This window comes from Diabrotica undecimpunctata, chromosome 7 (genome assembly GCF_040954645.1).
Source record: "Diabrotica undecimpunctata isolate CICGRU chromosome 7, icDiaUnde3, whole genome shotgun sequence".
NCBI lineage: Eukaryota > Metazoa > Arthropoda > Insecta > Coleoptera > Chrysomelidae > Diabrotica > Diabrotica undecimpunctata.
This window is the reverse complement of record NC_092809.1, coordinates 105,703,449-105,726,755: the sequence shown is the minus strand read 5'-3', so window position 1 is coordinate 105,726,755 and position 23,307 is coordinate 105,703,449. Positions and strand designations below refer to the sequence as shown.

At 32.0% G+C, this 23,307-nt stretch overlaps 1 protein-coding gene across 2 annotated transcripts in view; it reads right to left on the bottom strand.

Moving 5' to 3' along the window:
• LOC140446914 (equilibrative nucleoside transporter 3-like) overlaps positions 1-22,046 on the bottom strand; it is a 67,926-nt gene extending 45,880 nt beyond the window's left edge. For both annotated transcript variants that reach the window (XM_072539501.1, XM_072539503.1), the window contains exons 1-2: positions 21,890-22,046; positions 2,682-2,851 (exon numbers count right to left, since the gene is read on the bottom strand). In XM_072539501.1, coding sequence (XP_072395602.1) covers positions 2,682-2,851; positions 21,890-21,926 — 207 coding nt within the window. In that variant the 5' untranslated portion in view covers positions 21,927-22,046. The remainder of the gene's footprint in view (positions 1-2,681; positions 2,852-21,889) is intronic.
• Positions 22,047-23,307: the final 1,261 nt, after the last annotated feature.

The window sequence follows — 23,307 nt, the reverse complement described above, 5'->3', positions numbered from 1 at the left end:
ATTTTATTGAAAAATTACCAGAAAAAAGTTAAAAGGCCCAAAAAAAAATTTTTCTAAAATTTTTAGTTATTTTTGTTTATAAAATTTTTGTTTTCAATTTTACCATAAAAAGTAATTTAAATGAAGTTGTAGTCAATTTAATTTGCTACAAATATTGTCTAATTAAATTTTTGTAGGATTGATAGTTTACGAAATATAACTTGAAAACCTTTCCCTCCTTTTTCCAAGATGGCGGCCAAGAGACAAGGGTGGCGATCCCACAAACTTTAACATAATTAACATAAGCTTATAATTACCCTCCCAAGATATCAAAAAATAAAATTGCGTCCTTTAAGAAATGGTCGCTAAGGCATAAAAAATGTAACATTTCAATGGACTAACATTCTCAGCTTGGCTATATGTTCTTTTATATACCTGTTCTTTTGTGCTGTTGTTTTTGTAAGAGTGAGAGTTTCTTCTTCGTATGTTATAATAGGAAGAACGCATTATTGGTCAAATGTCTTCCGTTTCATAGCTATCGCGATGTTGCTCTTAAAGATGTCTCTTAGTGAACCATACGCTGCCCAAACAAATTATGCGTCGTTGAAATTCACAGGTCTGATTATCCTTGGTTATCCTGATATCATGACCGAGATATATGTACTTTTCTGTCAATTCTACCACTTGATTTTGGATAGTCATGTGTTCGCTGGGAACCGAATTTGTCATAAATTTGGTCTTACTGATGTTCATTTTTAGACCTATTGTTGAAGATACGTTTTCTAATTCTTGTAGCATTTGTTGTGCTTCACACAAATCTTCGGTAATAAGTACTATATCGTCGGCAAAACGCAGATGAATGCGCATTTTCCCGTCTATTTTTATTCCTTTACTTTCCCAATTTAGGTAAGAGGGTGTCGCCCTTTCTCACACCTCGCTTTATATGAATTTCTCTGGTGGTATCATGTAGTTTTACACGCATTGTGTTGTTTTGGTACAATGTTTGTACTAACTTTGTATGCCAGTAGTCTATTCTACTATTGTTCAAAGCAGTTATAATGCTGTCTAATTCCACGGTATCGAAGACTTTGTGAAAGTCTACGAAGATAAGTGCCAGTGATCTGTTAGGTATATTCTATTGATTTTTCTATTAAAGTTTTTACTGTTTGTAAAAACAAAAATTTTAGGGGTTTGGTTCAGAATTTAGAGCGGAAGTCAGCTTGTTCTCGGGGCTGGTAGAAATCCAACTTTTTTCCTAGTGTTGTCGTAATTATTCGAGTAAACATTGTATACAAAATTTTTATTTGGTTAAGAAGGACACGTCCGCCCATATTTATAGCTTCTATTACGACTCCATCTTCTCCTGTCGCTTTGTTGTTTTTCATCTTTTTCATTGCGTCTTGCATTTCGCTGAGTGTAATCTCTGACATGAGCTGTGAACCCTGGTTGATGATTTTGCGTGATGCGGCTGCTTCCAAGTTCGTTTGGTTTTCTTTTGACTTGTATAGAGTTCTTGATAGAAGTCTTTAATTATGAGTAGTAGTTCTTCTCTATTTGATATGAGGACCCCTTCTTTGTTCTTTAGTTTGTGTATTTCATATTTTCCATTGTTTAGCCGTCTCCTCAGGGCTTTCAGACTTTTATTCTCTTCTATATTTTGGTGGACCTTTTCATTCTTAAACTTTCTTAAATCTTTCCTTATAGCTTTTGATACTTCTTTATTTATTTTTTGTAGTTTTTCTTCGTCAATTCTTTGGTTTCCTTTGATTTCTTTTCTAGTTTTCGTTAGTTGCTTTGTTTCAATGGTTATGTTTTCGTCTTGGCATCTTTTAGGGCAGCATTTTACTTGAGCCTCTCGAATAGCTTCTACGATATTTTCGTTTAGGGTATTTACATTATTTATGCATTCATTTTGTTGTAGGATTTTATTGATATTGTCTTGGTATTTATTTAAATTCGTTAGGTCGTTCCATATCGGGTTGCCTATCTTCCTAATCATTTTGGATCTTTCTGTTATTAAGTCTATGTTTAGTTTGGCTCTTACCATTCTATGATCGCTGCCTGTGGTAAAGCTATTAAGCACTGGGCCATCGTTGAATATATGTATTTTGTCACTGATTATGTAGTCTATGTCGTTTCTGATCCTGCCATCTGGGCTTTTTCACGTCCATCTTTTGTGGTATTTTTTAAAGAAGAAACTATTCACCTGGTATAGATTTTGTTGTAATAAAAATTTTAGTAGTGTTGGTCCGCGCTCGTTTCTGCCTTTGGATCCAAATTTACCTAGTGCTCTTTCCTGTTCATACTGCTTTAGACTGATCTTTGCGTTAAAGTCGCCACATATAATCGTTTAGTGTGTTGGTGTTTCTTTCAGTGCCGTTGAGATATCATCGTAGACTTCTTCAATCTGCTCATCCGGATGGTCCGTTGTTCGAGCATATACTTAAATAATCTTTATTTTATACCTTCGGTTTAGCTTTACGACTAAATAGGCTACTCTTGTGGATATGCTTCTTGTAATTATGTTATCTGCAAGTCCTTTGTGTATAAAGAAACTGACTCCCCCGATTGATTCAATTTTACTACCTATACTGTAACTGAACTAACATTAAAACTCATAAAATATGGAGACATAAGAGTAATCGTAGGTACTTTTAATTTATGAAATAGTGTTCTAACTAAATTAAACAATTGATACTTACAGACTTTGCTGTACTAAAAAATACCATTGGCATAACATTCATAAATCCAACAAAGAAACAGGCGATATGTACTGCAAACATAAAATCTTTTGGTCCTTTTGAAGTATCATGTTTATTAGATACTTTTCGTTCTTCTGCAAATTTGTCACTAAAAGCTGAGAGTATGGATACTAGAAAAGAAAAAGGATGTAAGAACATTTATTTACTAGAGACAAAACGATTTACAACATTAGTTATATTGATAAATATCATAAATACCGACTGAATTCAATATGAACATCTTATAAAGAACTCTTGTTATGACTTACTACGAACTACCGCATTTCGCGCTAAAAAATATCAATTATTATTATTATTATTATTTTTTTGTTTAATTTACTAAAAAATATCAAAATCCGTTAATCATAAACTTAACTATTCCGAGAATTTGTATTTATCTTATAGTCCAAGATAACATTGCAGGATCACTACATTCAAACTCACATTTTTACATACATTTAACATTAGAAGAATACGTTGATAATAGGGTGCCAGTAAAAAAGTCGCCGCAAATATTTTTAATTCGATTAAAGTCATGGTTACAAAATGGGGAATAAAGAAATCCAAATATTATGTTATGCAGACGACGCCGCCTTAATCGCCGAGACAGAAGACGAACTCCAAAGATTAACACACATCTTTAATACAATAGCCAAGAAATACAATAATCAGCAGAAAAAACCAAATGTATGAAAACATCTAAATACAAATAACGATGTAAAATCGAAATTGATGGGAAAATAATAAAGCATGAAGCAAGTTTTAGATATCTGGGAATAGATATAACTAGTTACGGAGATGTTGAAGAAGAAGTAAGACAACAAAGCTTAAAAGCAAATAAAACGACGGGATCTCTTAATGACACAATCTGGAAAAACAAACACCTAAGACAGGATACAAAAACAAGAATCTATAAAGCAGTAATTAGATCTATATTAACATACACGGCGGAGACAAGACCTGACATCTAAAGCGAGACGATTACTAGAAATAATAGAAATGAAAATACACCGACGAATATCAGAGCAAAGTCTGTTGGATAGGGAGAGAAGCGAAAACATAAGAAGAGCATGCAATATAGAAGACATAAATGGAAGGGTGACAAAACGGAAACAGGAGTGGAACGAACACATTAGTAGAATGGCAGAGGATAGGATAGTACGAATAGCACGAGAGAATTCACCAAATGGACGAAGAAGTATTGGCAGACCAAGAAAAAGATGGTGCGATAATTTAAACAATTTAGGAGGCTAATATTGAAGAAGAAACATGCTTTAAAGCCTACATACAAGAAGGAAGGATGAGGAAGGAAGAAGAAGTATCCAAGCTAAAATAAACAAATAGTAAGTGAAAAATCAATTTACTAACATACATATTATCACTTGTCAAACCAGTGTCGTTGTGCGCTAACTTTATTTTACTTTACCCTTGATACCTCGCGTTTTTAACAGCTGGCAACCCTAATTTGCGCCCATATTTTCTTAGGCAACCTTATATTATATTAGATTTAGTTTATTATGAAAAATATGCAAACACGGCATGGAATCTTGTACTAATACTATTAATTTGAAATATTTTTTGAACAAATGTGTGGACGAGTAGAAGACAATGTTTTTGTAGAAAAAAAACTTTTGTTTGTTAGTGGCTTCACAGTTTCCAAAGACCATAATATAAAACTTTGTAAATTATAATATAATATTGTAACAAGTATGCTTACGTGACGTTGCATACTTTGAATGGAGAAAAAATACATTCTAAATACAAATTTATTGAATTGATAACTTTGAAATAGTTTAAGAAAAGTTGCTGCTCAGCTATTGCGCTTTATTTGGAACAGTTGTAGAGAAAAATTGTTACAGTTTAGATATTTGTGTCAGAATTGGGATGTGAAGTCGTATTCAAAGATCAATAGGAGTTGAAAGAAACACTAGATATTGTAAAACGGCAGTAGTTTGCATTAGTTGGATAATTTTCAACCAGAAATTAAAACGACATTATTGTCAATCTAGCAACCAGTGTCGTTTACATTCTTTTAATCACATTCAGTCAGTTTTAATATTACCAGACTTTTCTCCAATGTACCTTAGGAAAACCTTGATGTAGGTAGGCTAGGAATGATACATTGGCATACAAAACACCTATTTTCAACTAAACAACGATTTTTATAAACAAGATTTTGGACTAGCCAAGAGCTCTTCAGTATATCCATTAGTAGAATATGTATTCGTGAAAAAATTGTAAAAGTGTAAAGTGTAAAAGAATGATCTGAAATCCACAATATAGAGGATATATGTAGATGATGTATTCTTCATTGATTCTCATGAACCAGAAACACTAAATAAATATTTAATTAAAATATTTAATCAACTGTACAGAATAATCAATCAAATTCACCATCGAAAAAGAAAACACTAACTTACTACATTTTCTGGATGTATTGGTCACAAAGGAGGATACAGGATATGTAACCAAAGTTTACTGAAAACACATACCAACAATAATTAAATTATCACTTAAACCACAACAAAACATATGCTTCAACGAAAACTCATTCTAGTAAGAAAAAAAAAACATGATAACAGAAAATCATTATCGATTGTCATTTTTTATAAACACGAAATTTAGCAAGATTGAAGAAAGGCCACAACAAAATACCATAAGTAATCCAGAAACCCTCACAAGAAGGGATATGAAGATGACAACAATACCATATTACGTAAAAGGCTTATAAGAAAAATTAAAAAGGATAATAAATTAATGTATTACAAAATCATTCAAAATAAACAATGCATTGAGATCTATTTTGTTCAAACCCCAGGTAAATAACACACAAAAAAAAATCCAAAAATTGCATTTATAAAATACGTTGGAAATACAACAATTTTTACGTAGGAGAAACGAAAAGACCACTAAGTTTTAGGGTAAATGAACATGAATTGTACAATAAAAACGGAGAATTCGACAGATAACAAATATGTAAACATGATGGGATAAACCCATATAAACTGGGACAATAAGCATATACTACAATGGAAGGATGCAGCAGTAGTCATGAAAGACAGGCAGCAAAAAAAATGAGAGAAGGAGACCTCATCTTACCAAATGAAGAAAAATGTCACCTGTCAAATTATCTGCCACAAAGAGCTAATTGATAAACATTACAAGTTAACTTAATTTGTTAATTTATTATTATTAGTTATTTGTATTATTATAGCATTAAATTTTTATATACACTCATGGACAAAAATATCGAATATTTTGGAATTTTTCAATTTTTTTTGTAGTCACTATTATTTCAAAATAATTTTAAATTACTGATGATACTCATATTTTAGGCTGATTTATTCAACTGTTTTGAAATATTTTGATGTTAATTTTGACTTTTATTCAGCCTTTAGTGTCATTCGTACATTTTATCATAAAAAACCCTCTTCGCGTAAACCAAAAATCATACTAATTCGGTTATTTTTAGTTTAATTTAATAACTTTAGGTAAATATTGTTTTGATTTGATAATCATTTAAGGTAACAGTTAAGTTTAAAACAACTATGCCACCAATTCGACACTGCAATGAAGCCCAAGTGGCACAAATTTTAATTTTGCACAAGGAAGTCAATCTACGGTTTCGAATACTTTAAAAAGGTACCGCGAAAAAGGAAATTTTGTACGAACGCCTGGTCAAGGACGCAACAAGGGGCAAAACTGCAATTGATGACCGATTTTTGGTTTTTAATTCTACACGAAATCGTTCACTGACATCGATGCGCCCAGGCGCAATGTCAAAGTTCCATGTCTTCTCCAAAATCATAAATCCCGTCGTTTAGAATTTGCAAGAACACATTTTCAGTGAAATATCGTCAACTGAAAAAGTTCTTTTCCCTGATGAGACCAGAATTATATTATGGAAGCCTGATGGTCAGAATTAAGCCTACAGCGTAGAGTAGTCTCCAACAGTATTGGAGAACGATTCACCAGCTGCAATCTCGCCCAGACCATTAGTTTTAGAGGTGGTGACATAATTCTTTGGGAAGGTATTAGTTGGGAGGTACGCACCGCATTTGTGGAAGTGATTGGACGGATGACTGGTGACTCTTACGTTTAAAACATCCGGCAAAATCATGTTTTGCTATATGTTGGTTACATTGGATATGAAATATTTATGTTAATGCACGATAATGCTCGACCACATGCCGCTGCCATAGTGAGTAATTATATTGATGAGGTCCAAATTTGAAGATTGGATTGGCCATGGTTTAGCCTGGATTTAAATCCAATAGGGCACATGTGGGATCACCTAAAACGCCGCATACGACAAAGAAATCCCATTCCAAATACAATGGACCAGCTTCGACTTGTTGCACAGGATGAATGGAATGCAATTTGTCAAGGATATGTCCAAAATTTACTTGCAAGCATGCCGAGAAGGATGTAAGCAGTAATAAGAGCTAGAGGGGGAAATACTCGTTACTGATTATGTACTTCTTCTACTTATTAAATCTTATTTAAGCAATTTAAATTAGCATTTAAGTTTGGAGTAAAATAGCCTAATTTATCTAATATTAAGCATTTATTTTTTTTGCAATTTTCTCCGCATTAAAATTTAAAATTGTTCATTAAACATTGTTAAAATAAACTCTGTTTGACAATAAACGACTTGATTGACTAGAATTTATTTTGGAAAAACAAAACTTAGAAAATTCTAAAATATTCGATATTTTTGTCCATGAGTGTATTTTATTTTTTTGAGTAAAAAATTGCGTATACATTTGTATAAATGTTTACACTATAAAAAGGTTTAATATGTGTATTATTTGCTTTTTTTAAAGCATTGTAAAATTTACCAACTATTCTGTAAATTGTATCTACAGATTGTAACAAATTTATATTTCTCCACTTTGGGCGCTACTGTAACAAATATAGTAGGCAGATCCCTTGGGACTATGTCCCTGATGTTATAAGATCTGTAGAGTAGTGTGAAGATAAGTTTGAAACTAAATCAAAATAAGAGTTGAAACTGAATGCAGTTCGGCTAGCTGGGTATGCTTGAGACTGGCCAGTTGATACTCAAGTTAGGGTTAGGCCTATTTGCATGCCCTGAGAAAACAGTAAAGAATAGGAAAGATGTATATTAACTAAGGAAATATAAGAATAACCAAAACGAGCTAAGGGTAAGTACTGACAACAGGAATATATGAGAGAAGAATGATTTGGGCGCCAGGGAAGATGTTTACTGGACTCTTAGTCTAACAAACACTTCACATGTTTTCTGTAACTAGATATAACCTTATTAAAAAAAAAGGTTGTTTAATAAAACAGATTATTACTTTTAACCCAATTTAATAATAATAAAATAGAAAAACCTGTAAACCGTAATGTACAATTTAACTTAAATACCCTATCATACAAAAACCTATTGATCCCTATTTACAATATATTTACACCCTCTAATATGCTAGAAAAGTATGAACTTTTATTATGAAGTTTTATTCATTAATTAAAATAAAATTTACTGACAACCAACCTATTTATATATTCAAACAATTATTACCCCTCCCTATATTTAACACAATGTATCAGTTTGACAATTTCTAAGTTGATTCCAATCAGATAACCTGTAGATATATTTCAATTGGTCTGTTCAGAAAGGAACAGATCCAAGATGAATCAGTGACGTTACCAGTAGGGCTGTAAAAATACAAAATGGACCTTTGTGCACAAATGACCTTACAAAGTGTATTAAAATCCACCCCTACCCTGTTATTACTAATACATATATATATTTAAAATATTTAATGACAAAAAAAAATAAGCAAATGATGTTAAGAAAAAATTGAATGTAATATAGATAATGATACGCAAATATGAATTATGAAAATTGACTAGAATTATTTTTAAGTTTTGGTTCGTTCACTCACTAAAGTTTAAACAATATTTAAGTAACTTATTTTTAAGATATTACAAAAAAACAGTAAAAAAAAAGAACCTGTCTACTCTCAAGCCGAGAAGGTTCTTCTTCCGGACGCCTTACGCCGCTGGGACTCGTTCGGGTGAAAGCTGTAAGCCCACTGTTCTAGCACCAAACTGAACCGCTACTCCAATATCCGGGAAAAACCAAAAAAAAACTTCAAACTAAACTCAACTGAAAGCTATTACCCCAAATCCAAAATAATCTTTATTGTATTGACTTTATATTCCTTCTTCCTCCAACGACCAACGCAACAATATTTCAACAATTAAACCAAAATCTTTTTTTTCCAAAACTTCTAATATTTAAAAAAAAAAACGCCTTCTTTAACTTAAATTCACCTCTGAATAACTTAAATTTTTTTTCTGATAACTTGAACCACGTGTCGTTGGTCGTTGAAGGATCACTCTTCTGACCCGTTCGAAGGTTAGATACAAAGTGAGCTCTTACACTTTTAAAATCGTCGGCTTCCGTCAGTTCCAAGCTAAGCGGAAGCGGCAGGTAAGCAGTTTGACCAATTGATAAACAATTGATAATACGATTACATGTATAGTTGGTTGCATACCTTACAGGCAGAATTAAGTTATTTTAAATTTCTCAGTAACGATAAAGTAATCTTATCGTTACAAGATGTGCCAAAGATACAAACTTGATGGGGAACTACGGAAATACTTGTAAAAGTAAATTATACCATTGCGTCATAAGTATCATCTTTTGATTTTTTACTAATGGAATATAATATTATAATATTTGATTTTAATCATTAAAATTATGCATTATATTGTTTTATCATAAAAACAAAACAAAGTTATCTAAAATTTAATTCATATCTATTAATTGCTATCACTCTCAAAGTAATGATACATATACATATATTTTTTACTGTATTATATAGTGATAGGAACCTTGTTAAATACAACTATATTATATATATATATATATATATATATATATATATATATATATATATATATATATATATATATATGTATGAACAGCTCAAAGCTAAAAGGATGAGGGTCCATTATTTGTTATTGTGTATAATACTAATTTCTTGTACTTTATCTCATGTAAAATATTGTATGGTATCTAACTAAGCAAAAAAGATGAAGGTGTACAAGCCATTCAGCTGTGAAAAATACGTCTTCTAGGCTAAAAGAATGAAGGTGCTACATATTTCGGCTAAAAGGATGACAGTCCACCTAGTTCAGATTGCTGAACAAAGAGGTCTCTGCTATTAGTGGTGTTTGTTAGCCAGATGTTTTGTAAACGTATATACGTATATACCTGTGTTTAGTTACGGCTTTAGGTTATTATGGTGTAGATTGGTGTTATGTTATTAGAAGTACTGTGCTGTTTAAAATGGTTGACAACAAATATTCTGCAGCAATTGAAAACTGGTCAAGGAAAAGAAAAGATTTTGGGCGCATGCAAGATGTAATGAAAAAATTAAGGTTATGTAGTTATAAGTTAGGACCAGACTGTCAGTATTTAAGACTTGAGTATTTTAAAAACAAGTTTAAGTGAAAGACACGCGTTATTTAAAATCACAATAATTTTGTAAAACTATTTTGCAATATTTAAGACGAGCTGTTTAATCTTCTAGCAGGTTATATGGCATTAGGGGAGTCTCCAGAAAGGTATAGAAAGATAGAAAATCCCAAAATTAGTAGACAGTATCACTGGAAATACAAGCTTAAAACTTCTGGTTGTGATGTACCCGTGTGCCGTTCCTTTTTTGTTGACTTGCGTGTAAGAATATTACAGAAAAAAATTGTTGAGAAAACTCGACAATTCAGATGATGTTTATTCTATAGCTTGAGAACAATTAAAATATATTCCATATAAACTAAGTCATTACATTACCTGAAAAAACAAACAGAAGAACATTTTTGAGCAGTTTCAAAAGTTGTTTAAACACACTACTGGGAATAATCTTACCATGAAATACAAAACCTATTTCAAGTTTTTTAGAGAAACTAATTTTCTTCTTCTTAAGGTGCCTTCTCGATTACTGAAGGTTGGCTATAACTACAGCAAATTGCCCTCTATCTTGAGCTGTTCTAGTATCGAATGTGTGTCCATGCCTGTCCAGTCTCTTACATTCTTCAACCAAGAGCATTTTCTTCTTCCTGGACCTCTTCTTCCTTCCACTTTCCCTTCCATTATAAGTCGTAGGAAGTTGTATTTTTCTTCTCTATAAATTTGTATTTCTGTTTTTTACAATATTTAGGAGTTCTCTCTTAGTACCCATTCTTCTTAGCACCTCGTTGTTGGTCACGTGCTCTGTCCAAGAGATCTTCAGCATCCTTCGAAAAACCCACATCTCAAAGGCTTCTATACGCCTCATACTTTTAATTCCGAGTGTCCATGTTTCCACTACGTATAGCAATATGGAATAAATAAACGTTTTTACAAATTGGTATCGGATATCCAACGATAACCTAATTCGTTGAAATGCGGACCTAGCATATTCTATACGAGCACGTATTTCGACCTCGTGGTCAAGGTCGTTTGTTATCCAGCAACCAAGATACTGGAATATTTGTACTGGTTCTATATGTTTGTTATAGATACAAATATTAATGTCGTTATTTGGTGCATGTGTAATAGCCTAATTTTACGTTTAAAAAACCGAAGACTGACACATGTGATGATTGTGGTGAGTGTGAAATCAAACTAGAAAAGAACCGGAATGATGAATGCCGTGTTGATTACAATGTCCATAAAAAGAGACTCGAGGCATATTTCAAGCTAAAAAATGATAACTTAAGAAAGGCAACATGTGATAGTGGCATTCTTGTCCTGGACTTTGATTACGCATAAAATCTACCGTTGCCAAAGATAAGCATAACAAAACAGTTCTATAAAAGACTTCTATGGATGTACATATTCAATATACACGTGCATAATGATGGATCATCATCAACATATGTATATTCCTTCATAGAATCTCAATGAAAAAAGTAGTGTTGCTTCATTGATCTTTGACTGTATTCACAATAAATTAGCAGATTATCCTAATACTAAGCATATTGTTCTTCTATCAGATGCAGCTGGAGGCCAAAATAAAAATCAGACTTTGTTACGATTTTGCTCTTGGATATCAAAACTACAGAGAGTCGAAGTGACACATATTTATCCTGTTCGTGGACACTCCTTTAGTTAGTGCGAAAGAAATTTTGGGGTTAGAAAGGACTTAAAAAGAGTTTAAGATATCGAGGAACCCAAAGTCTACCTAGAAAAAATTGTGCAGTGCAGAAAAACTTCTTCTCTTCTCTGCTTTAAACATAACTTCTCTATATTATATGACTAGGATGCAGCCATTCTTCCTGTTTTTTTGAATAAGCCTGTGAATAAAGATTGTGAGTTTAAAATACAACAGTATCGCTTGCTGAAGTATAAACCTTGTGGGACACTGGCTGCTTCTAAAACCTACTTTGAAATGTGTAAACCTTTTACATATGCAAAAACGTTGCCACTTGAGCTTACTCTAACACTTTTGTCTCGGGTTTCTATTAGTTAGTCTAAAATAAAAGATATGAGGGACTTGTTTTAGTACTTAAGAGAAGAAAGTAGAAACTTCTATAAACTTTTATTTCAAGAAAGCACACCGACTGAAAAGGACAATGAGAGTAGTGCTGATGACTCAGATGGTGAGGAAATTTAGCACAAAATTATATTAAATATAATGTAGTGTAAAAAAAAAGTTTTCTTGTTGTACAAAGACCTTGATTATTATTTGAAACTTTTGTATACTATAATAAATAACTAGTATACTATACAACAGTAAAAAGTTGTATGTCTTTCTTCTGCAGAAGACGTTTTAATCTGCAAAATGTTTCCAGAGGAAAGTCTTATATAAGCTTGTTTTAATACTCTTCATTTAAAAAGAAAAAAATGACATGACTATCTTATAAAGTTGTTCTCGAATATTTATCAATGGATCGAAAATTCTTAAAACTAAAACACTTAAAGAATGCAAGTGTTGGTTCACCTTCGGCATGGGTGTTAAATCTTTGAATGCTTGTTTCTCAAAATACACTTTTAGCAGATATGCCCTTCTTCTAGCTGCCGCCTTAATTTCTCTTGTCTACATTTACACCTACAAAAATTGAAAGTCGAAATGGAAAAAACATCGTATCTAAATCGTTTGTCAATGATTTGAACTTGGCATCAGATAATTATACTGAGCAGATCAGAAAAAAGCACGATGCCGCAATAGGAGACATAACACTTCACGAATGTTAAACAAAAAATTGAAAACTGGGAAAGAAAAACTCTTAGAACGGTAGAAAATTATAAACAAAATAAAAAAAAGCAGGAATGTGCTATATTTTAAGTAATACATTAACCATTGAGGATTGAAATATTGTCTTATTGATAAGTTCTATTGTAATATGATTAACAATTTAGAAGTATGTATTCATAAAAAATTGGAAGATTCGGTGATTTTTGTGTAACAATGTAGATTAACTTTATCTGAAAATGTTTAATTCGTTTACCTAACCTAATTTTTCTAAAGTACATGACACATTTAGTAGGTATTGCTTTAAAATGTAAATCGATGTACTTGATAACAATAAATTATTATGTCGTCAGGATCAATTGTTATTTACACGACGAAATAGCGACTGTTAAAAATGCTTTTATTAAGCTAAAACGTAATCTGAACGGTAAATATATTTCATGTTTATAAAAAAAATTAAAAATCCTTTACAGTAATGGTTATAGTTTTCCATTCAACAAAATTAAGATAAAACTAAAATGATAAAAGATGATAAATAAAAGTAATATGCAGTTTTTACTATCTTTAAATTATTTTGACCTTGATTCGTGCTGTTCTAGACAGTCGACTCAAATTAATCTGTTAAATTACTTAATACAGGAATTCTTCTTTATAATACGCTTCGTTATCATTGGATTATCTTCTACAGGAATTTGTATTCTGATTCTCTACGTTTTTTTTTATTTAATTTAACGTGCTTGTGACAGCTTCGGCCATTAGCACGAGGTACCGTGGATACAATTATATATAAGGTACAATTACATATTACAATATACTATAGTTATATATTATTTAGTAGGTTTTCTAGCTTCAGGAGCTGGATAGCTGTGATGACTTGACTCTGGTTCGATAATATATCTGCGATGTCGCCCTTCATGCCCAGTTCTTGGCGTCGTTTATTGTGATGAGGGCAGTCCACAAGGATGTGTAGAACGCTTAGTGGAGATTGGCAATAGTGACAGATTGGCTTAGGTGTGGAATTCATTAGGTAACTATGTGTAAATCTGGTGTGACCGATACGTAATCTTCTAGCAACAACCATCTCATTTCTAGTTATACCAGGGAAAACGAACCGCTCAATCGTCTTATCTATTTGGTGTAAAAATGTAGTGGATTGTTTCCAATGATTCTGCCAGTAATTTTGTACGAGTTTCTTTATACTAGCTTTTAGGTCATTGGCAATTTGAGTATTATGTGGTGTACAATTGGATACAGCAGTTTCTTTGGCAAAGCGATCGGCGTTGTCGTTACCCATAATACCGATGTGGGAGGGAATCCATATGATAGTGATATGGATGTCGTGGATGATAAGATTTTGGTAAATGTCATGGATTTTTTCTACAAGAGGGTGATTAGTAAATAGATTATTGATGGACTGGATAGAGGCAAGGGAGTCTGTACAAATGGCTATATGTTGATTGGGTGCTGTACAGAGTTTGAAGGCTTGGTAAATAGCATACAGTTCACCAGTGTGAACGCAGCATGTGGCAGGTATTTGACATGAACTAACGACTGTTTCCGTAGTGGTAACCGCACAACCAACCCCCGTTTCGCTCATTGATGCGTCAGTGTAGAGTACCCGGTCGAATTTCTTAAAATTAAGAATTTCTAGTAAGGATTTCTTAATCAAATCCTGGTTGGTTTCTGCCTTACTAAACTTTGTAAGTGACACATTAAATTTCGGTAAAGTTTTGGTCCAAGGAGAAGATTCTCTACGTTTAATCCCAAAAGCATTGAGGCTTTATACTTTTCTTCCATATTATTTTTTGCAACAGAAGCCTAAGGTGTTTTTCTTTTTGAAAAATAAAATTTCTTCAATACTATTCTAGTTTAAATCATAATGTTTTTCTATCAAATTTCTAACATCAACAAACAAACAAGAACAAGTGGAAACCTGTTTATTTTACTAGTATTTTTGTTGAAAGTAAACTAATTATTGATTGTCAGCAGGTGGATTTATTCCAAAGTTGTCTTGTTCTAAAACGTGTTTGAAATAGTACTGGGTGTTTCAAGAAGGTATGTCATAAATTAAATTACGCAATCCGGGGACAAAAATAAATTGATTGAATCCAACTTACCTTAGTACAAAAGTGTACACAAAAAAAAGTTACAGCCCTTTGAAGTTACAAAATAAAAAAAGGTTTTTTTGCATTATCTCCTAAACTACTTGACATTTTGCAATAAAAATGGACACGTTACTTTCTTGTTCTGAAAACATTTTTCATAAAAGAGAAACAACAAAATCTAAGCGCACAGAAAAATTTTAAGGGGGTGTGCAGCCCTAAATCGACCCAAACTTTTGAGTACGTTCAAATCAAATGAAATTTTGTGGCATCATTAGTTTAACACATTATTTTTAAAAATTTTTTGCCTCCTATCACTATTTTCAAAAAACAGTTTTTATTGAGTTACGGCCCTTTTCATTAACCTTTAAAAAATTACGTGCAACTAAATAAATGGCTTAAACGAATTAACAAGTACAAAAAATGTCTATAACCTCTATAAATATGATATTACAATTACATTTTCTTCAATACACATTCGGTATCGTTTTAATAAGGAAAACCGAATGCGCCGAAAAATCATACTTTTCTCACGAAATTGATTTGCAGCTTCAATTATTCTAACCCTTAATTGTTGTTAGTCCTCTACTGTTAGAGAACACGCTTTCTCTTTCATAAACCCCTAAAAGAAAAAATCCATGGAGTTAAGACCTGGACTTCTGGGTAGCCAAGAAATAGGTGCGTCACGATCCCTTCCAATCCACCGACCAGGATACTGCCTGCAAAGGTATTCCGGGACTTCATTACTGTAATGCGTTGGAGCGCCATCTTGTAGAAACCACATATTTTGCCTTATTGCAATATTCACTTCTTCCAAATACTCTTGTAAATCGTTTGCCAAGAACTGCAAATAATTATCACCATTTAAATTGTTGGGAAGAAATACTGGACCTATTAGATTGTTATCCACAATTCCTGCCCAAACATTAACTTTGAAAGTCCTTTGGTGATGAGTCGTTTTTTTTGGCGTTAGGATTTTCGTCGGCCCAAATATGCTCGTTATCATGGTTTGTTATTCCATTTCTACTGAAGGTAGCCTCGTCGGTAAACAAAATATTTCTAATAAAATTAACATTCGGAGTGTTTTTCATTAACAACAAATCGCAAAATTCAATCCTTTTAGGATAATCTTTAACCAATAACTCTTGAACCGTTGTTAAGTGATAGAGTTTAAGCAGCTGATCCTTCAAACGCCTCCAAACCCTTACGTGAGGAACATTTAGTTGAGCAGCTATTACCCTTAAACTGGTTCCGGGGACTGCTTCATTGATTTCTAAAATGTCTTCATCAGTTGCATCCATTATTGGACGACCACTATTGCCAGCAACTTGCGGTTGGAATGTACCCGCTTCCCGTAAACGACGATCAATGGTCAGAAATAATCGTCTATCGGATGTATTTTGATTGGGGTATTTTACTGCATAACGCCTTGCGACTGCTGCACTATTTCCTTGACATTCACCTACAATATTCCCGAAAGTGTATTGAAATCATAATTTAATCTGATCCATCTTACCCAAAGTTAAATGCATATCTGCCATTTCCTGAAATGTGTAGGCCATTGTAATATCAAAATTTTTAATATTAATCTTATTCACACAATAAATGATAGCTTTAAATTATCGACTGTTATTGATGAAACTGTTTGTAATTATTGTATCCGTAGAAACTAATTGTAATTTTATGGCCAACTAGGAAAAAACTAGTTTTTCGAAAAAGGGATAGGAGGCAAAAAAGTTTTAAAAATAATGTGTTAAACTAATGATGCCACAAAATTCATTTGATTTGAACGTACTCAAAAGTTTGGGGGGATTTAGGGCTGCACATCCCCCTTAAAATTTTTCTGTGCGCTTAGATTTTGTTGTTTCTTTTGTATGAAAAATGCTATCAGAACAAGAAAGTAACGTGTCCATTTTTATTACAAAATGTCAAGTAGTTTAGGGGATAATGCAAAAAAACAATTTTTATTTTGTAATTTCAAAGGGCTGTAACTTTTTTTGTGTACACTTTCGTACTAAGGTAAGTTGAATTCCATCAATTTATTTTTGTCCCCGAAATGCGTGATTTAATTTATGACATACCTTTTTGAAACACCCTGTTTAATTCTATAACACTCTTCCGGTTTAAATCATAATGTTTTTCTATCAATTTTCATCAACATCAACTGCTTTTTCTTGTTTTACTTGTAAACTATACTTTGGTATTATATAAGGACAAAACTGGTCCATATTTTTATTTCTTTTTGTTACTATATTATATAGTTATATTTATTCATATCGTGTCAATAAACAGGAAATCAGGGGTATCTGTTTATTTTACTAGTATTAAATAATTATTTTACTGAAAATAAACTAATTATTTTTAAACTTGTCTGCTGGTGGATGTATTCCAAAGTTGTCTCGTTCTAAAACGTTTTTAAAATTATTTATTATTATATATTTATTTTGTTTTTAAAATAGTTCAATTCTTCAATATTCTTCCACTTTAAATCATAATGATTTTCTATCAATTTTCTAACATCGCTAAATTTTCGCTAAAAAATATTCCTTGGTGACGTTTCTTGTTAGATATTATTATACTAACTGAGTCTTGGAGTTTAATAGTTTTAAAAATTCGTTATCGATACTTAAAACTGGTACAACTTACCTTGAATGATGTAAGTAAAATGTATCCCCACTTTTAATATAATACTTGGAATTGGTCGTAACAGAAAAAGGTATTTATTAGGTGCATCAATTTGAGGATTTAAAAAGGGACTATGAAAGTTCTTTTGATAGCAAATGTTGCAATCTCATATAGTTTTATATTACAATACATCCATGATTTCAAATGAAACGGGTGTATGTAACGTGGTAATTGTGCTTATATTAATTTGTATGTAACTATTAGTTACTTACTGTATAAATATTTTTACCGGCTTAGGTGGAAACACTGAAGGAGAACGACTGGACTTAAAGATTAATATAGACAAGACTAAGGTAATGGTGCTTAGCAGAACACGAAATATGCAATTCAATATAAGAGTAAACAATAAGAACATCCAAAAGGTCCCCAAGTTCAGATATCTCGATAGTTGGATAACTGAAGATCTAGATCCAGACATAGAGATACGTAACAGGATTGAGCAACAGCAGCTTTAACTTAATGCTTCGATATCGCTTTGTAAAATGTTACATTTACTCCATACAGCTATATGGTGTAGAAACCTGGAACATAAAAGCCAATGCGATGAACCAATTGGAGGCCTTTGAAATGTGGGTATTTAGAATATTACTTAAAATTCCCTGGACAGGTCATACAACAAATGTCGAAGTATTAAATCGAATGGGTATAGAACGAGAATTGCTGCCAATAATAAAAAGAAGAAAAACTGCTTATCTGGATCATATATTTCGAAATTCTAAGTACCAGTTCTTAAAGCTTATTATGGAAGGAAGGGTAGAAGGAAAACGGGGCATCGGAAGAAAGAAATACTTATGGCTTAAAAGCATAAGGGATCGGACAAACCTCGATGCCCATTCACTCTATAGAGCCACGTAAGACCGAGAGGAGTATGCCAGAATTGTCGCCAACATCCACTAATTGGATAGGGCACCATAAGAAGAAGGTGGAACCTATTGTTTCAAATATTATATCTGCTGGTAATTTAGTTTAAAAAAAAAATAAATAATAAATATTTGTAGGACGAAGGTTGACCGGGTCCAAACTAATACCTCAGAAAGTAGTAATGAGTCTATGCAGTTTGAATAATTAACTAATATAAAAGAAACATGCGACATCTATAATTGTGTTGAGAATAATGATGAGACAATACACCTCTACAGAAGCGTTTCCTCGATGTATAAAAGCTGATCCCCCAAAATGGAGAAAACATATTTAAAAAAAAAATGAGTTTGCTCTATAAAACAAAAAAGTATAAAGCCAGCAATGGTCCCACAACCAGTTAACTATCAATCTTATAAATTTAAATATGACCAAAATTTTTTGGAAATATATAGGATCAGTACTGGTCTCTTTCTAATTATAAAAGACAAAAATATTTAATTTTAAAAATCTTTTAACAAAGAAAACCGCAGGACCTTTGGCAAATGGTTTAATTAATTAAAAGAAAAAGTGCAGCAGAGCATACCAATATATAGTAAATGATAAACAATATCGAGTCAGTCATAACTTTTTTCAAAAATCTCTTAACATTAGTTACAGTCCTATTAATAAAGCCCTTGAAGGTTCGAACTTTGATGTTTTTACTGCAGAATATAGATGAAGTAAAAAATCTCCTCCTAATAAAATTAAACAAGAAGATGTGGCTTTTGTAAAGCAAAACATTGAGATGTTTTCTAGAATAGATTCTCATCTCCATGAAAAATTGTTTTTTTTTTTGTATACTGTCTACTCTTGCAAGAATAATCCAATTCTAGTGAGTCAACCAATGTACCCTCTGTAATATATTTAGGGACGCAAAGCGAATACATTCTGTAACATCTGTTCTCTCTCTCTCTCCCTCTCTCCAATGACGCTACAGCCCAAATCGTGCCTTGGCCTCCTCTACACCACGCTTCTCCAGCTTTTCACTTCTAGTAAATTTTGTCTCTTTGAACAGTTGGCAGTGTTCATGGTTTTACCTGGACCTCCAATAACACACAGTAACACCTGCATTAGAACAAAAATACAACGCCGACTTAGGAAGAAAAACTCAGGCCATAATTGGTAAAGAAGAATGTGACCAATGCTTGACTTACAGAGTGTTCTTTAAAAACCGTCTGGTGAAGAGTCCCTGTTATATTATTTTCGTAAACTCTTCCTTTAAAATTTTACTGTTTATGAACGTTAAAGAGGTTAATAAAATTGTGTGAATGAGTTTAAAAAAGCATTCAATCAACTGTCTATTAGCAACAAAAAAAGGGAGGACATAATGAAGTTATGTCAAAAAGAAATTATACTAGAGGAACTGCATGGATGGTACGCATCTCAACCAATAGTCAATAATATACCAGACACAATAAACGAGCCAGCCGTTGAGGATGACGAAGAAGAGGAACTTTTTTAATATTATTTTTTATTATAATTTATTACGATGTATTATGTAATAAATAATTATTATCAAAACTCATTATTGTTGTTTATGCAAAAAATCACTAACTGACTATTGTACAAAATACACAGCAGTATCTTCAAAGTATTAGTAACTTCAGATTAATAGATCCAAAAGCAGTAAATACACCGTGACAGAAAATTTAAACACTTGAATTTATAGTGAAGATTTTATATTTAAGTTCAAATATTTCCATAACAATAAAATTTTAGTAGTAACTTCTTGCTGGGATATGACAATATCTGATATTTATTAATTTAAATAAAATTAAACCTGGGATAAACACGAAAAATGTACTATTATATTATAATACTGAGAAGATAATAAAAGAATTCGGTTGGTAGATTCTGCTAAAAATCTTAAAATAAAATTTAATTCCTGGTAATTTTTATATATGACAGATCTTAAAATTTAGATTTCAGATTGATTTTTATAGGTAGTTGAGGCAATTACAGAAATTGTATGATAACATTTATTATTCTATTATATTTAAAATGACCAAATAGCTACATCAAAACTTTACCATTTCCTGGACCTTTCCTCCTGCAATATGTGATCTAATTCTTTCTAAATAGAATAAGCTTGAGCAGTTTCAGTATTTACTCTGGAGAACTATACTCAATTCTGCAAGCCCTCAATATACGTACCAAAAAAATTCCAAATTCTGTTATAATTACCGACTCTCTCAGTGTATTACATACGATATACAAGTAATCCCATAGGTATTTTAATAAAACAACAATTACATTTACTAAACAACGCGAGGCAGCAAGTACGCTTGATGTGGGTTCTATCACACACTGCACTTCAAGGAAACGAACAAGCAGATTTTCATGCCAGGGAAGCAATACACAGTGCCTCTTCAGTGTTAGTGAACTAAGTGTCTGTTTCTGACTACAAATCGTTCCTTAAAAAATAAGTGACAAATGAATGGAAAAACGAATGGAATCTTTCACAATCAACTCTACACATCGTAAAGTCCTCAAACGAATCTTGGTGTGAGATAAAATTTAATCGCCAGCTTTTTGTTAACCTAACCCGTTGACGTATAGGTCATAGCAGACTAACTTACAGCTACCTAATCTCCAAATCAAATCGCCTTATTTGTAACTTATGTAAATACAACATGATTGTAACACATATCTTAGTGGAGTGTCGTAAATATATTAGTGAAAGAGAAAAACACTCACTACCTAACAATATAAAAGCAGTCTTAGGAGCACATTGTAAATTTACAAATACGTTACTTGCTTGAAAGATATTAATGTTTTTGGACTGTAACAAACACAACAATATATGAACTAACCATAACCTTGCAACTAACTTCACATATATTTTAAAAGAAGACTGTAATTCGGTAAATCTTATAAACTTTTAGAAGAATGTAGGTCTATTTTATCAGTTGTAATTGTAATGTAAATATATTTGTAGAGCAATGTAATGTAACTTATGTCACAAATAACTCTTAGTAGTTAATGCGAACAAATTAAACAAAAAACAAAATATTAATGTTTTAAACAAACTGTAACTATTAATGTTTTTAAACACTATTTACAAATCGTAAAATATGACATTTTTACCTAATTGCGATCCTAATAATTAATCAAAAATACTGTTTAAATTTAAGTATCTATGTACTATAGTACTACTGTAGTACAGCTAATAACCGAAAGTGGTTGATGCTGTTATCAATAAAATAAAAAAAACTTTACTACTTCGAACAGGACTTTTATAGTTATATAAAAACATGTATTAACTTACATTTCCTAGAAATTTCAATATCCGCTGTAGTAGCCATCGTAAAGCTACTGATTCGAAAATACTTTATACTATTTTGACACTATTAACTTCGTATTATAATCGAGTTTAATTTAAGAATAAAGCTAAATGCGAATAAATGACTCTATATAACAAATTTTTATTTGGATATGCGGTAGATAAAATTTGATAAATAGTTTAAATCGATTTAAGTGGCTATTGTATTATTTTATAATTCGATAATTACAATAGCTAAAAAATATTCAAAGGTGATAGCATGGAGTTCTTCCAGAAATTTTTATTCGGGTATTAGATGGTAGAGAAAACAAAAACACTTGTGCAGTATTTGTTTTTATGTAGGAAGGCCGGGGAGACTTTTGTCACAACAACAGAATGGACATGTTTAAATTTCCCGTGAAAAATATGATAAGCGACTTCACTGAACTGCTAAAAGAATCGTTGTGTATCGAGTGAGAACTCTAGTAAACACTTGGTGTTAAAAATGTTGAATATTTTGTGTTTTTGGTAAGTACATACTATGTAATTTCAGATCGTATATACAGTGTGTAAAAGCCAAATGGAATAAATTCATTATTTAGGTTACTGTACATATTTATAAAAAATCCCGAAACAAGTCAAATTTAAATTATAAGTTGACATTCTTTAACGTGAAAATGCAACCCCTACCTTCAACCCCCTTAGAATGACAGGTACAACCCCCAATTTGTAAAATAGGAAGTATAGGCTTGTGATATATCGTTTGAAAGGCCTTTTCATTCTCCATTCAAAAATGTTGTCGCTTTCAAGTTTATTCAGATTAATTAAGATAAAATAAATTAAAATCATGTGGTTACCGAAATTCGCTAAAATATACTCAAAACTTATTTCCCGTTTAGGTCTTGATAATGAGAAAGTGAACAAAAACAATAGTAAATTGTTTTATTTAAGTTATCAGTATTTTAATTTAAGTAAAAAGTTCGTTCAATTCAATTCTGAAAAATGGTTAGATTAACGGAAATGTACAAAATAACAGTTTTACAAATGATTGGTTACGGAAATAACACCCGAACACAACAGGAAGTAACTCGCCTATTTCATGAGAAATTTCCTAATTTACCGCCTATATCCCAAGGAACAATAAGTAAAATATAGAAGCAGTTTCGCAAGTTTGGTCATGTAAGGCAGATAAAAAAAGCAGCTGCCAATGCACTGAGTGATGAACTCAAATTAGATGTGTTGCTTGAGTTTCAGGAAAATCCACATACATCCAGTAGACAGGCATCCACTACATTCAATGCTAGCCATACATCGATAGTAAACATACTAAAAGAAAATAAATTGCATCCCTATAAAATGATACCTACTCAGGAGCTCAGGAAGACGATTTTGATAGGAGAACTTTTTTTTGTGAGCATATGATG